We start from the raw sequence: 13,698 nt of genomic DNA, 5'->3' as shown, positions 1-13,698 counted from the left end.
TAGCATCGATTAGCTGGCAGTCACGCCGCAACCAAATATGTCTGATTAGCACATAAGTCAACAACATCAAGAAAACTCACCTTTGTAATTTTGTTGACTTTATCGTTGCAAATGCATCTGCAGGTTATACATACATCTCTGTGCCATGTCTGCTTTAGCACCACCGGTAAATAACATGTTAGTATCAATTAGCGTAGCATGTTAGCATCGATTAGCTGGCAGTCACGCCGCAACCAAATATGTCTGATTAGCACATAAGTCAACAACATCAAGAAAACTCACCTTTGTGATTTCGTTGACTTTATCGTTGCAAATGCATCTGCAGGTTATCCATACATCTCTGTGCCATGTCTGCTTTAGCACCACCGGTAAATAACATGTTAGCATCAATTAGCATAGCATGTTAGCATCGATTAGCTGGCAGTCACGCCGCAACCAAATATGTCTGATTAGCACATAAGTCAACAACATCAAGAAAACTCACCTTTGTGATTTCGTTGACTTTATCGTTGCAAATGCTTCTGTAGGTTATCCATACATCTCTGTGCCATGTCTGCTTTAGCACCGCTGGTAAATAGCATGTTAGCATCGATTAGCGTAGCATGTTAGCATCGATTAGCTGGCAGTCACGCCGCAACCAAATATGTCTGATTAGCACATAAGTCAACAACATCAAGAAAACTCACCTTTGTGATTTCGTTGACTTTATCGTTGCAAATGCATCTGCAGGTTATCCATACATCTCTGTGCCATGTCTGTCATCGCCGGTAACATGTGGAGACACTCAAGCACATTCAATGGGGGTCTGGCGACAGACACTTTCGCATCTTCGGGCCAGTGGTGCAACTTAAATCCCTCCCTGTTAGTGTTGTTACAACCTCCGACAACACACCGACGAGGCATGATGTTTCCAAGGTTCCAAAAAATAGTCGAAAAAACGGAAAATAACAGAGCTGAAACTCTGTGTTTGCAATGTGTTGAAAATGAAAATGGCAGCTGTATTACCTCGGTGACGTCACATTCTGACATCATCGCCACAGAGCGATAAACAGAAAGGCGTTTAATTCGCCAAAATTCACCCATTTAGAGTTCGGAAATCGGTTAAATAATATATGGTCTTTTTTCTGCAACATCAAGGTATATATTGACGCTTGCATAGGTCTGGTGATAATGTTCCCCTTTAATGAAACTACAATAGCCCCTGAATTTACCACTTAATTTGGTTCTGCGATAGAGCTCTTAACTCCACACACTTGTATATAAAAAAAACATCTCCCAATAAAGATAGACCAACATAACATTTTCAAAACGTAATTTTTTTCCACTCTTATTTCAATCCGTTCTTACTATTTCTGCTAAGCAAGGAAGGAAGTGACTGATTAATTACTTGCCAGATGAGCAATCGCATGAATAAAATGACACGTTTTTATTGGGCACACAGATTCAGTCAAAGCCCACAAAGTTAGCTGTTGGTTTGTCTTTGGAATATTTAGAGTGTATTTTGGTCTGTGGCGGTTATCATTAATCATCTGCACACAGCGATGTGTGGCTACGTGGCACACGTGTGCCATTCTTGGGGGCAATTAGGTGCTCTCACACCAGCCGAACGTTGGCTTATTATAAGAACACCCTCATGCAGCCATATTGTGGAAAATCCCAAATCTTCTATGACAACCAAACCCAAAACCAGTGAAGATGTCATGTTGTGTAAAGCGTGAATAAAAACAAAACCCAAAGATTTGCAAATCTTTTTCATCCTATATTCAATTTAATAGACTGCAAACACAAGATACTTGACGTTTGACCTGGAAAACGTAATTTTTTGCAAATATTAGCTCATTTGGAATTTGATGCCTGCCACATGTTTCAAAAAAGCTGGCACAGGTGGCACAGAAGACTGAGAAAGTTGAGGAATGCTCATAAAACTCTTATTTGAAACATCCCACAGGTGAACAGGATAATTGGGATCAGGTGGGTGCCACGATCAAGTATAAAAGAAGCTTCCATGAAATGCTCAGTCATTCACAAACAAGGATGGGGCGAGGGTCACCACTTTGTGAACAAATGCGTGAGCAAATTGTCCAACAAGTTAAGACAACATTTCTCAACCAGCTATTGCAAGGAATTTAGGGATTTCACTGTCTACAGTCTGTAATATCATCAAAAGGTTCAGAGAATCTGGAGAAATCTCTGCACGTAACATTGAATGCATATGACCTTCGATCCCTCAGACGGCACTGTATCAAAAACCGACATCAATCTCTAAAGGATATCAACACATGGGCCCAGGAACACTTCAGAAAACCACTGTCACTAAAAACAGTTCGTCGCTACATTTGAAAGTGCAAGTTAAAACTCTACTATGCAAAGCGAAAGCCATTTATCAACAACATCCAGAATCGCCGCCTACTTCTCTGGGCCCGAGATCATCTAAGACGGACTGATGCAAGGTGGAAAAGTGTTCTGTGGTCTGACGAGTCTACTTTTCAAATTGTTTATGGAAACTGTGGACGTCTTGTACTCCGGACCAAAGAGGAAATGAACCATCCGGATTGTTATAGGCGCAAAGTTGAAAAGCCAGCATCTGTGATGGTATGGGGGTGTATTAGTGCCCAAGGCATGGGTAACTTACACATCTGTGAAGGCACCATTAATGCTGGAAGGTACATACAGGTTTTGGAGCAACATATGTTGCCATCCAAGCAACATTATCATGGACGCCCCTGCTTATTTCAGCAAGACAAGGCTAAGCCATGTGTTACAACAGCGTGGCTTCATAATAAAAGAGTGTGGGTACTAGACTGGCCTGCCTGTCGTCCAGACCTGTCTCCCATCGAAAATGTGTGCCGCATTATGAAGCGTAAAATACCACAACGGAGACCCTGGACTGTTTAACAACTTAAGCTGTACATAAAGCAAGAATGGGAAATAATTCCACCTGAAAAGTTTAAAAAATTGGTCCCCTCAGTTCCCAAAAGTTTGCTGAGTGTTGTTAAAAGGAAAGGCCATGTAACACGGTGGTAAAAATCCCCCCAAGCAAAAATTTTTGCAACGTGTTGCTGCCATTAAATTCTAAGTTAATGATTATTTGCAAAAAAATTAAGTTTCTCGGTTCGAACATTAAATATCTTGTCTTTGCCGTCTATTCAATGGAATATAAGATGAAAAGGATTTGCAAATCACTGTATTCTGTTTTTATTTATGAATTACACAACGTGCCAACTCCACTGATTTTGGGTTTTGTAATTCCGACATTTCAGCAAAACCTCTTAATTAAAGCTGCAAATCTCCACTCCTTGTAAAAACGTACAATCTAAATATTTCTTAAACTAAACATACTTGTGTTGGATTTTTGTTACGATTTGGTGGACGCATTGCGATGCGCGGAGGTGTCGGCCCCAAGATGCCAAAGCGAGTGGAGTGGAGGTAGGAACTAGATTTAATAATAAAACACAACAAAACACTTGACAACGGAAAAGAAAAGGCGTGCCACCGCACAAAAAGCTAAATGTGACTTATAGTAAGGGTTGAGTTCAAAAGTCCGTAAGCAGCGCGAGCCGAGCGCGCGGAAAGCTAAGCTAAAACTTAGCAGAGTGAAAGCAATGAGGAATAACAATCGTAACGTGTTGCGTGAGCAAACGAAACAGCCAGACTGAACTAAGGTAACAGGTGGGCTTAAATATAGAGAACATAATAACAAACCGGTGTGTGGACGGAGCGTGCAGGAGGAGCAAATTAAGTTGTCCTGGTGATGAATGTAAACAAGGAAGTGCGCCAGCAAAGGGATCGGCAGAGTCCATAACATAATAAAAAAGGGACTAAACATACTAGATGTGTGATCCGGAAGCCGGATCACAACATTACCCCCCCCCCCCTAAGGGGCAGATCCCAGATGCCCCAAAAAAACAGCAATAAAGAGAACCCCCTCCCACAATGAAAATGAAGGGAGGGTGGAGGGACGACCTGGTGGACGGTCGATAAGTCCTGTGTCCCCGGATCCACCGAGGACACGCTAGGTCGCTGCCACAACAGTCTAGGCAGGCGGACCCACAGAGGCTACCTTAGTGGCTGACGAAGACCCGGGCGTGTCCTACGAGGAGGACGCCCGGGATAGGGCCACAGCTGTGGCTGTCATGGAGGTGGACGCGCCTGCTGAGGCGGACGCCCGTGGTACGGCCACACCCGTGGCCGACGTGGATGAGTACTCGGCTTGGCATAAGCAGACGAAGGCGCGGGGGCTGCAGCCGAAGCAGGCACCGATGCCGGCAGAGGATCAGGTGCAAAGGCCGGCAGAGGATCAGGTGCTGACGCCGGCAGAGGATCAGGTGCTGACGCCGGCAGAGGATCAGGTCCTGATGCCGGCAACGGATCAGGTGTCGGCTTCAGCCGAGGAGCAGGTGTCGGCTTCAGCCGAGGAGCAGGTGTCGGCTTCAGCCGGGGAGCAGGCACAGGGGCCCGCTGAGTGGAATTAGGGGAAAGTCTGAGACAAGGGCTAAAACTACGAAGAGGGAAGAGACTAACACTAGGACTCGGGCAAGGACTTGAGTGAGGACCAGGACTTACAATCACACTAGTGCATTTACAAGGACTTGGGCAAGGACCAGGACTTTCGGTCATACCGGTGCTCGGGCAAGGACTTGGACAAAGACTAGGACTTACAGTCAAACTGGGGTTCGGACAAGAACTTGGGCAAGGACGAGGGTTACGATGGGGACTAAGAGCACGAGGGGAATTAGGACTACGACTATGAGAAGAGAAGGAACTAGGACCGGGACGTGGACTACGAGTTAGTCTACAAGTGGGTCTAGAATAATGGCTACGAGGAGCAGTGGAACTCGGACCAGGACTTGGACTACGAGTTAGTCTACAAGTGGGTTGACGAGTAGGGCTAGAAGGAAGGCTAGGACTTGAACTCTGGGAAGAAGCAGGAATGGAACTAGAACTAAGACGGAAAACAGGAGGAGGATGTCTTGGAGGCTTAACTGGTTTAAAAAGAGGCAACACCGGTGAAGGAGGTCTAGGAGGCTTAGCAGGTTGAAAGACAGCTGAAGGAGAGCTAGAGGGAAGTGCAGGCTTAACCGGGGGAAACTCCGGTGGAAGAGGTCTAATGGGTAGAAGTTTGATGTGCTGAAAGAATGGTGGAGGAGGCTGGACCGGATGTCGAGGCGGCTTAGTAGTACTAGCCCTCCCCTCAAGACCCGGATTCCAGACGGGGTCCCGTTGGATAGAGGCTGACCGTAAGGGTGGGTGGTGTTAGGATTGGAGGAGGGCAAGATCCTCCCCTCTAAAATGTTCAAAATCCTCACTAAATGAGGAAGAAAAAGGCACGGATTTAGGCGGAGAACGAGACTTGAGAGGCGGGGAAGCAAGTGTGTGGGGGGGGGGGGAGACGGACTAGAATTAAAGTGGTGAGAGAAAATGTCCTGGTAATAATTAATCGTATTATTAAAGTCATTGTTGGGAGTGTGACTGGGTTTGGGGTTACAGTAATTGTCCTTGAAAATGTTCTTAAATAAAACTAGGTCCTTGGGTGGTATGTGAGAGAGTTCATTATCCAAAAACTCCTCATCACTACGGTCAAAAAAATGTGCAGGGGAATCCACTAAGGTGTTAACGGTGACGTCATAGGGGGGCGTGAATGGAGTGACGTCACTGTGAGTGACAGGGGAGGCGGAAGCTAGTGGAGTACTAATGGGGCTAACAAAATGGTGACTGGGAACGAGAAAAGTGAACAAAGTACCAACCCGTAGAGAAGTGTCCTGGGTTGGAGTGGTGGGATACATGGCCGGATAAGAGGATAGGTGGGGTCGGAGCTCCGGGAGGTCTCTAGCGAGGCGACGTGATGCTGGCTGTTTCGTGTTACGATTTGGTGGACGCATTGCGATGCGCAGAGGTGTCGGCCCCAAGATGCCAAAGACGGGAGCAAGCAGGAGTGGAGGTAGGAACTAGATTTAATAATAAAACACAACAAAACACTTGACAAAGGAAAAGAAAAGGCGTGCCACCGCACGAAAAGCTAAATGCTACTTGTAGCAAGGGTAGAGTTCAAAAGTCCGTAAGCAGCGCGAGCCGAGCGCGCGGAAAGCTAAGCTAAAACTTAGCAGAGTGAAAACAATGAGGAATAACAATCGTAACGTGTTGCGTGAGCAAACGAAACAGCCAGACTGAACTAAGGTAACAGGTGGGCTTAAATACAGAGAACATAATAACAAACCGGTGTGTGGACGGAGCGTGCAGGAGGAGCAAATTAAGTTGTCATGGTGATGAATGTAAACAAGGAAGTGCGCTAGCAAAGGGATCGGCAGAGTCCATAACATAATAAAAAAGGGACTAAACATACTAGATGTGTGATCCGGAAGCCGGATCACAACAGATTTTGCTGTTTTATTGACATATTCTGACTTTCCTCCTCCAGAGCATATCTACTGACGAGACCTGACTGTGTTTCAAAAGCCCAGGCTGTGGATCAACGTGATGCAAGAAGAACAATAATTGAGCTCGAACACCACAAAGCTCTAGTTTGCTTTTAAAGGTGACATTTTTCATCTTTGGAAAAATGAAATAGGTTGGCTGGCAGCAGATCCTAGGTCAAGGGTCGGCTCAGTTTATTTCAAATAAGATGTATACATTTATTTAAGCCTACGCAATACACAAGTGTGAGTATATAGTGTGAGTATATAGTGTGTACAATGCATCCGGCGGTTTACTTTTTTCATGTTTTTTATGTTACACAGCCTCATTCTATAAATTGAATAATAAAATTTTTGTCCTCAAAATTCTCCACACAATACCTCATAATGGCAATGTGAAAGGGTTATTATTTAAGAATTTTTTGCACATTTATTACCAATGAAAAAGTACAAGTATTTACAGCCTTTGCCATGAAGCTCAAAACATCATTAAGAGGTTCCTACAGCTTAATTTGAGGTCATCTGTGGTGAATTCTGTTGTTTGGACATGGTGTGGAAAGGCACACGTGTCTATATATAGGGTCCCACACTTGACAGTTCAAGGCAGAGCACAAACCGAGAATGAAGTCGAAGGAATTGTCTATAGACCTCGGAGGCACGAATCTGGGGAAGGGTACAGAAAAATATCTGCTGTCTTGAAGGTCCTAATGAGCACAGTGGTCTCCATCATCCGTTAATGGGAGAAGTTTGGAACCACCAGGACTCTTCCAAGAGCTGGCTGACCGTCTAAACCGAGGGACCAGAGGAGGTGACCAAGAACCCGATGGTCATGCTGTCAGAGCTATATCATTCCTCTCTGGAGAGAGGAGAACCTTCCAGAAGGACCACCATCTCTGCAGCAATCCACCAATCTATATGTTTAGGGTGGCCAAACAGAAACCATTTCTTTGTAAAAAGTTTGCCAAACTACACCTGAAAGACTCTCAGAGCAAGAGAAACCAAATTCTCTGGTCTGATGAGACAAAGATTGAACTCTTTGGCATCACCAGATCAATACCATCCATACTTGCCAACCCTCCCGGAACTTCCGGGAGACTCCCGAAATTCAGCGCCTCTCCCGAAAACCTCCCGGAAGAAATTTTCTCCCGGAAATCTCCCGAAATTCACGCCCCCTCCAGCTCCATGCGGACATGAGTGGGGACAGCCTGTTTTCACGTCTGCTTTCCTGTTATATAAACAGCTTGCCTGCCCAATCACGTTACAACATCTACAGATTTTCAATAAAAAGCTGCACACACATGGAGATGAAGCAGAAGAACGAGGAAGTTACAGCCATGGCGACGCCGTCTGTAATAGAGTGATTCTATGTTGTCTGTTGCCATCTCCTGAGGTTGCTTTGTGATTGGCCAATGATTTACGTGGTGTTGTGCACCTGACGGCAAGTGACTCTCGCCAGTACGCAAATGGCAGAACAAAGGCTACTCAAATAGCGAAAGGTAAGTGTTATTGTTTTGTTTTTTTAATAACCAGCAAGCACAGTACAGTTAGTAGAACAACTGTGTTTTTATTACTGTGTATTTGATAGGTGCTGTCTGAAATTCAACTATTTATTTTATTTATATATATAATAACATAAATATATATATATAGCTAGAATTCATTGAAGGTCAAGAATGTCATATATATATATATATTTATGTATGAAATTTATATGAAATACTCGAGTTGGTCAATTATACTCGTCCCCTCTCAACCATGCTCCCAACCATGCCTCTTCCCCCCACCCGACCACGCACCCCACCTCCCGAAATAGGAGGTCTCAAGGTTGGCAAGTATGATACCATCCCTACAGTTAAGCATGATGGTGGCAGCATCATGCAGTGGGAATGGTTTTCAGGAATGGGGGACTAGTCAGGATAGAAGGAAAAATGACTGCAGCAATGTACAGAGACATCCTGGATGAAAACCTGCTCTTGAACTAGGACTGGGTTGACGGTTCATCTTTCAGCAGGACAACAACCTAAGCACACAGCCAAGATAACAAAGGAATAGCTTCAGGACAAGTCTGTAGATGTCCTTGAATGACCCAGCCAAAGCCCAGACTTGAATCCCATTGAACATCTGCTGAATGATCTGAAAATGGCCCAACCTGATGGAGCTTGAGAGGTGCTGAACAGAAGAAAAATAATCAAAGATAAGTGCGCTGTCATGATCCGTGGCCCGGATCATGTTTTGCTTAGTCATGTTCTGTTAGTTTTGGACTCCCTTAGTCGCTGCTTTGTGCACCTCTGGGTTTGTTTTGGTTACCATGGGTACTGGTTAGGTTCACCTGCTACCGAGCATTAATCAGAGAGCTACTGATTCACCTTTCTCGCCATGCTCAGTCCGGCTTCGTTGTTTGCTGTATGCAACAGTTACTTTGGTATTCTTGTTTTCCAGCTAATGATCACCGTGCTTAGCTTCTTGTGCGATCGGCACACATTCCTTTTGTTTGTTTGCTGTCTTTTTGTGATGTGTAGGATTTTTGACAAATACCTTCACGCTTTCATCCGGAGTTGTCCGTCTGCATCTTGGAAGAACGACCCCCACGTGACATGTGCTAAGCTTGTGGCATCACGTTCAAAAGGGCTTGAGGCTGTGATTGCTGCCTAAGGGGCATCAACAAAGTATTGTGCGAAGGCTGTGAATACTTATGTACAAGTTTTTTTTTAAATACATTTGAAAAATGTATTTAAAAAAACAAACATAAAAAATACATATATATTTTCACATGGTCACTGTTGGGTATTGTGTGTAGAATTTTGAGGACCAAAAAATTATTTTGGGAATTCTGGAATAAGGTTGTGACATCAAAATGTGGAAAAAGGGAAGCGCTGTAAAAACGTTCCGCATGCACTGTATTCTGTATACTAATAAAGAAATGACATAATAGGAAAGCCAAACTGTAACACTATAACATTCTTGTCTGCGAAAGCTAAAACATTTTGTGGCTTCTGCAACAACGCTATGAGCAAACTGAATGCATGTTTTGCATCTTACTGTCTGCTGTACAGCACAGTAGAGGCCTTTTCAAAAGACATTCTGCTCAAAACATTGTATTGCTCAGTGGGATCAACGCGTTTATCAAACTGAACAGTAAGTGAATGTTATATTTGATGGTTTGTTGGTAGCGTTGTTAAAAACATGCACCCAAAGAGAAAGATTTGCATTGAGCGCAATGAGAAAAACAAATCACTTGTGCTTTGCTGTGTGTTGTGTTTTTCTTACTGTATTGTGCCTCGAGTGACTGCTTGACTGTGCAGTGTTAGCCACTAATCATCCACCTTCATGTAAGTGCTGGCAGATAAACAAACCATCATGCATACAGCATATAACAATGTGTATTTACAATAAAGGCCAGCAGGAGGCACTGTTTACACGCTGCATGTGATGTACATTCAATGAAGATGTAAAGAGAACTTTACTGCTTGTATCACAATAAAGTCACAACAACCATACTTGCCAACCTTGAGACCTCCGATTTCGGAAAGTGGTTGGGGCGGAGGGCGTGGTTAAGAGGGGAGTATATTTACATGTACAATTCAGCAACTCGAGTATTTCATATATATATATGTATAAATATGGTGGAAGAGGGGTTAGTCCGTCTGCCTCACAATTCGAAGGTCCTGCAGTCCTGGGTTCAAATCCAGGCTCGGGATCTTTCTGTGTGGAGTTTGCATGTTCTCCCCGTGAATGCATGGGTTCCCTCCGGGTACTCCGGCTTCCTCCCACTTCCAAAGACATGCACCTGGGGATAGGTTGATTGGCAACACTAAATTGGACCTAGTGTGTGAATGTAAGTGTGAATGTTGTCTGTCTATCTGTGTTGGCCCTGCGATGAGATGGCGACTTGTCCAGGGTATACCCCGCCTTCAGCCCGATTGTAGCTGAGATAGGCGCCAGCGCCCCCCGCGACCCCAAAGGGAATAGGCGGTAGGAAATGGATGGACGGATGTATACATATATATATATATATATATATGAAATATTTGACTTTCAGTGAATTCTAGCTATATATATTTACTTTAATATATCCATCCATCAATTTTCTACCGCTTATTCCCTTGTGGGGCCGCGGGGGGCGCTGGCGCCTATCTCAGCTACAATCGGGCGGAAGGCGGGGTACACCCTGGACAAGTCGCCACCTCATCGCAGGGCTACTTTAATATATATATAAGTAAAAGAAATAGTTGAATTTCAGACGGCACCTATCAAATACTCATTAATAAAAACACAGTTCTACTAACTGTACTGTCCTTGCTGGTTACTAAAAAAAACAACAACACTTACCTTTTACTATTTGAGTAACCTTTGTTCTGCCATTTATTTTTTCATTTAACTCGTCGACGGTGTAATATATTGGGTTGGAGTCAATAACCAGGTGAGGTGATGAAGTTACGTCTCTAACTTCCTCGTTCTTCTGCTTCGTCTCCTTGTGTGTGCAGTTTTTTTATTCACATCTGTAGATGTTGTAACATGATTGGGCAGGCAAGCTGTTTATATAGTGGGAAGGCGGACGTGAAAACGGGCTGTCCCCACTCAGGTCCGCAAGGAGCTGGAGGGGGCGTGGCCTCCAGCTCCGGCTGAATTTCGGGAGATTTTCGGGAGAAAATTTCTTCCAGGAGGTTTTCGGGAGAGGCGCTGAATTTCAGGAGTCTCCCGGAAAATCCGGGAGGGTTGGCAAGTATGCAACAAGCTATGGACGCTTTTTAAAAAAAATAGTTTTTCCAGCAAAACAACGAGACGTAACACATGTGCTACATTGATTTAATAAAGTTTAATAAATAAATACAGAAAAATAAGTTAATGGTCCTATAATTACAAAGCAGTAGACACAACACAGCAGGAAGAGGCAGGCTGCAACTATGCGGACATAATATATTTCTTTGACTCTGTTCTTGGTACAGATTATATGCTTACATGACTCCTGATGTATGAGCGATAATCAAATTTAACGGCCTTTCTTGGAGCCGGGGACCAATTATGGGCATGGAGTTACAATACGGCTAAGTAAGCAAGCAGTTCTGCTGGCTGCAAAGGAGCTTTGGTCGATATTACTGTACAACGTGTTTCATGTTGCCTTCAAATAAGACATGAATGCATGTGAAAATACACAAAACACACAGTAGGGAAGGGATCAATTTGGTCCCATTTGTCACGGTTTACCTGACACATGAAACGTGATAAATTTGGGGCGCACGCTATCCACGGCAGAAGAGCGTCTAATGTATTAAAATGTTTTTTGTGGGAATGCCAACTTTGACAACAGTGTCAGTTGCTGGATAGTGGCACTTTCCATCATTTTCAGCAAAATCACTAACGCCCACTTCCTCTCACACGAGATTCACCCAGAAACGGGGCCATACGAATTCCTTCCCCTACTGTAACATCACATAACATAAAATCCACGTGAGTGTCTCCTCGTCCTAATACAGGGTATCACAGAGGTACTGTACTGTGTGCAATCAAGGTAACACGACGGCGACAGCGGCGTCCCGCAAGAACCGGACACATCATGGAGGTATATGGTGATAATAATAATCAGAAACACTAACAGCATGCACAAAAGTCACATAGTTCCCATAACGGTGACACGTCTAAAAAAAACTGTGTCGTCAAACTGGGTTTAGCATTCCACCCGTGATAAAACAACTTGTATGGTGAAGGTGTGAAACATTAAGAGAGGGCAGAGAATGATACAATCATCTCCGTCTGAGGCGTATTATAAGCACATGAACATAACATATAACAGTCACTTAGCTTATTCAGAGCTTTGGAGCCAGAGAGGCGGCTTGTGCAAAGGGAAGAAGAAGAAGAAACTTTTTGGAGTTTTACATCAGATCGACAGTGAAGCCTTCGTCGTCGCTCTTCTTCTTCTTCAGTGCAGGTTTGGTGTACAGTGTGCTTGTTCCTGTCTGTCAGCCATTGTGTGTCACTAAGTGGTTCCTCACAAGCCAGTGTGCTGCACGGGCTGTAGCTTAACGTAGGTGTTCTCTGCACACCTGTGTGTCCCGCACACTTGACGTGAGCGTGCCGTCAGCACGCAGAGTGTGTGAGGGAGTATTAACTACAGCACATGGCAGCAGTTGTACTGCGCCAGAGGGAGGATCTTGGCTTTGTTGTTGCTCGGTATGTTGAAGGCCAGCGCTTTTTCACACAGTGGCAGCTGGAAGAGTCGCTCGCGCAGTTTGATGCTGTGTCGCTTCCCCGCCGGCTCCATCCTCGTGGCTGCCTCGTCCCAGCACCCAGGTGCGCTGTGGGATTGAGATCGGTCCGTTACCAAGTCCTCCCTCACCCTAGTGTCCGTCCCCTGGTCCTTCTTCCCTCCTTGGCTGGCCTTTTGCTCTGTGGGCTTGTTGAAGTTGTTGTTGGGTTCTCTGTCCTGGTTGTGGCTTCTCTCAGTCCAGCCCTGACAACATGGCACCCTCAGACCCGGCTCAGAAGGAGAAGGCGGGGTCTCAGGAGCCTGACTCACAAGATTGTCTATGTGGCCGAGTGGTTGGTCTGAAATGACACATCCACCGTGTGTGTGTTCGATCTCCATCTCTTCTCCTTCATCCTCTTCTGGCTCCAACATCTGGGCTTCCTCTTCATCGTCTGCTCCAACCTTGGTCTCCCTCTCTGGCTCAGTTACGGACAAAGACAACAAACCTTCGCACTCTTTGGCCAAGGTGCTCTCTTCCTCATCCTCCTCCTCTTCTTCTTCCTCACAGATCTGCAGGAGAGCAGACACGTTTTTGGTCACACGCGGCTCCTCAGCAGGAGGCGGGCACAGTGGGTAGCTGCGGTTGGTCTGCCGGGGCGAAGGCAATGTCTGAGGCTTGGCGGCGAGCAGGTCGCCGCACTCCACCACGCGTGAGCGGGGTGAGTTGAGTGAGAGGGCCCCTGACAGCCAATGAGGAGGCGCCTCTGGGCTGAGCAGGACGTTTTCCATCCCCTGCAACCAGACATGAGCCTCAATCTCCTGCAGGGACGCTCGGTGCGACGGATCCTTCTGCAGCATCCTGGAGATCAGACTGACAAAGACAAAATTAGGTCAGCACATCAATATATGTTTTAACAAGCTTTTTTTTAGCGTATCCCGAAGGCTGTTCTGTTCTCACACGTCATCCAGCGATCATGCGGGAGCAGATTGTGCTGCATCAGATGTTCTAGAGTGTATTTGTGGTCAAACAAGCAGACATGAGGGAGTTGATGATAAATTGGGGGAAAATAGCTTAACACATTTGTTTTTTATCTCAGTAAAAAG

The 13,698-nt window shown here is 45.1% G+C and overlaps 2 protein-coding genes across 2 annotated transcripts in view; one reads left to right on the top strand and one right to left on the bottom strand.

Annotated features, from left to right (window-relative positions):
• Window positions 1-9,907, top strand: part of ano10b (anoctamin 10b) — a 49,125-nt gene extending 39,218 nt beyond the window's left edge. The window contains exon 16 of the mRNA XM_061917404.1: window positions 6,416-9,907. Coding sequence (XP_061773388.1) covers window positions 6,416-6,439 — 24 coding nt within the window. The 3' untranslated portion in view covers window positions 6,440-9,907. The remainder of the gene's footprint in view (window positions 1-6,415) is intronic.
• A 1,300-nt stretch (window positions 9,908-11,207) lies between these two features.
• snrkb (SNF related kinase b) overlaps window positions 11,208-13,698 on the bottom strand; it is a 33,636-nt gene continuing 31,145 nt past the window's right edge. The window contains exon 5 of the mRNA XM_061917403.1: window positions 11,208-13,465. Within this exon, the coding sequence (XP_061773387.1) occupies window positions 12,517-13,465 (949 nt within the window). The 3' untranslated portion in view covers window positions 11,208-12,516. The remainder of the gene's footprint in view (window positions 13,466-13,698) is intronic.

The sequence above is a fragment of the Nerophis ophidion genome, linkage group LG12 (genome assembly GCF_033978795.1).
Source record: "Nerophis ophidion isolate RoL-2023_Sa linkage group LG12, RoL_Noph_v1.0, whole genome shotgun sequence".
In the NCBI taxonomy this organism is placed as follows: Eukaryota; Metazoa; Chordata; class Actinopteri; order Syngnathiformes; family Syngnathidae; genus Nerophis; species Nerophis ophidion.
This window is presented reverse-complemented; position numbering and strand designations above follow the sequence as displayed.